This window comes from Nicotiana tabacum, chromosome 8, assembly GCF_000715075.1.
Source record: "Nicotiana tabacum cultivar K326 chromosome 8, ASM71507v2, whole genome shotgun sequence".
Lineage (NCBI taxonomy): Eukaryota > Viridiplantae > Streptophyta > Magnoliopsida > Solanales > Solanaceae > Nicotiana > Nicotiana tabacum.
Window position 1 is genome coordinate 89,363,810 of NC_134087.1, and position 1,231 is coordinate 89,365,040.

The 1,231-nt window shown below is 38.2% G+C and overlaps 1 protein-coding gene across 1 annotated transcript; it reads right to left on the reverse strand.

Moving 5' to 3' along the window:
- Positions 1–545: 545 nt before the first annotated feature.
- LOC142163207 (secreted RxLR effector protein 161-like) lies at positions 546–1,016 on the reverse strand. The gene is made up of 2 exons (XM_075220467.1): positions 873–1,016; positions 546–812 (listed from the first exon to the last, which is right to left on the reverse strand). The coding sequence occupies exons 1-2, from the start codon at positions 1,014–1,016 to the stop codon at positions 546–548; spliced, it is 411 nt and encodes a 136-aa protein (XP_075076568.1).
- Positions 1,017–1,231: the final 215 nt, after the last annotated feature.

Here is a 1,231-nt window from a genome sequence, read left to right on the forward strand (position 1 = left end):
GTGGAAATTGCATTAATTTTGTTGTCTTTTGAAAAATCATGAGAAAAACACATTACTACTAACTTGTGGTATAGGAACTAGGTTCCTGACCTGTTTTTTTGTAGAAGGATTTTACTGCTCTCTTTCACAGTTCAACACTATACCTTTAGCTTCTATAATCATCATACGTGCTTACCTGCAATGATATAGATGTGAGTTAGGCCCAGTCAGAAAACACTTTAGCTAATTTTTCCTGAAGATGGCTTTCATAGACATATGAGCATAACCAGGTTCTCAATTAGGTTTAATTAACCCCAGTGCCATCATATTTCTCTCAAAGTGTTCCCTGCTCAGACCTTTGGTGAAATATCTGCAATTTGATCTTCCGTGCAGCAAAATCTCATACAAATTAAACCCTTTTCCACATTGTCTCTAAGAAAATGGTGTCTGACATCAATGTGCTTGGTTCTCTTGTATTGAACGGGGTTCTTTGCCATGTTAAGAGCACTGGTGTTGTCACATAGAAGCGGTACATAATCAATGTATATGCCAAAATCTTCTAATTATTACTTGATCCACAGTAATTGAGCATAGCACGAGGCAACTGCAACTACTTCAGTTGTTGAGAGAGCCACTGAGTTTTGTTTCCTTGTACCCCATGAGATTAGAAATGATCCAAGGGAATGATCCATTCCAGATGTGCTTTTCTTGTCCACCAGATAGCCTGCATAATTAGTGTCAGCATAACCAATAAAGTTGAAATTGTCACCTAAAGGATAGTACAGAACCACGTCCTGTGTGCCCTTAAGATATCTCAGAATACTCTTAGCAGCCTTCAGATAAGATTTCTTAGGATTTTATTAGAACCTTACACATAATCCCACATTAAATACAAGGTCTGGATTGCTGGCAATAAGGTAGAGTAGAGATCCTATGATTCCCCTATACATTGTTTTATTTATAGGTGATCCAGAATCATCCATGTCTAGCTTAGTAGCAGTAGCAATAGGGGTATCGATCACCTTTGATGCTTCCATATCAAACCTTTTCAGAAGTTCTTTGATGTATTTCTGCTGACTAATACACGTTTCCTTTATGGACTGCTTCACTTGAAGACCCGGGAAGAAGTTCAGTTCCCCCATCATACTCATTTCCCATCAGTTTAGCAAATTCTTCAAATAATGAGTCTGTTGTAGCCCCAAATATGATATCATCCACATAAACCTCAATAATGAGCAGGTTCCTTCCCCGT

Coding starts and splice junctions, on each gene's coding strand:
- LOC142163207 (XM_075220467.1), bottom strand. CDS start 1,016: ATGGAAGCATCAAAGGTGATCGATACCCCTATTGCTACTGCTACTAAG. Junction 813..872: donor TTGCCAGCAATCCAGACCTT/GTATTTAATGTG, acceptor TCTTATCTGAAG/GCTGCTAAGAGTATTCTGAG.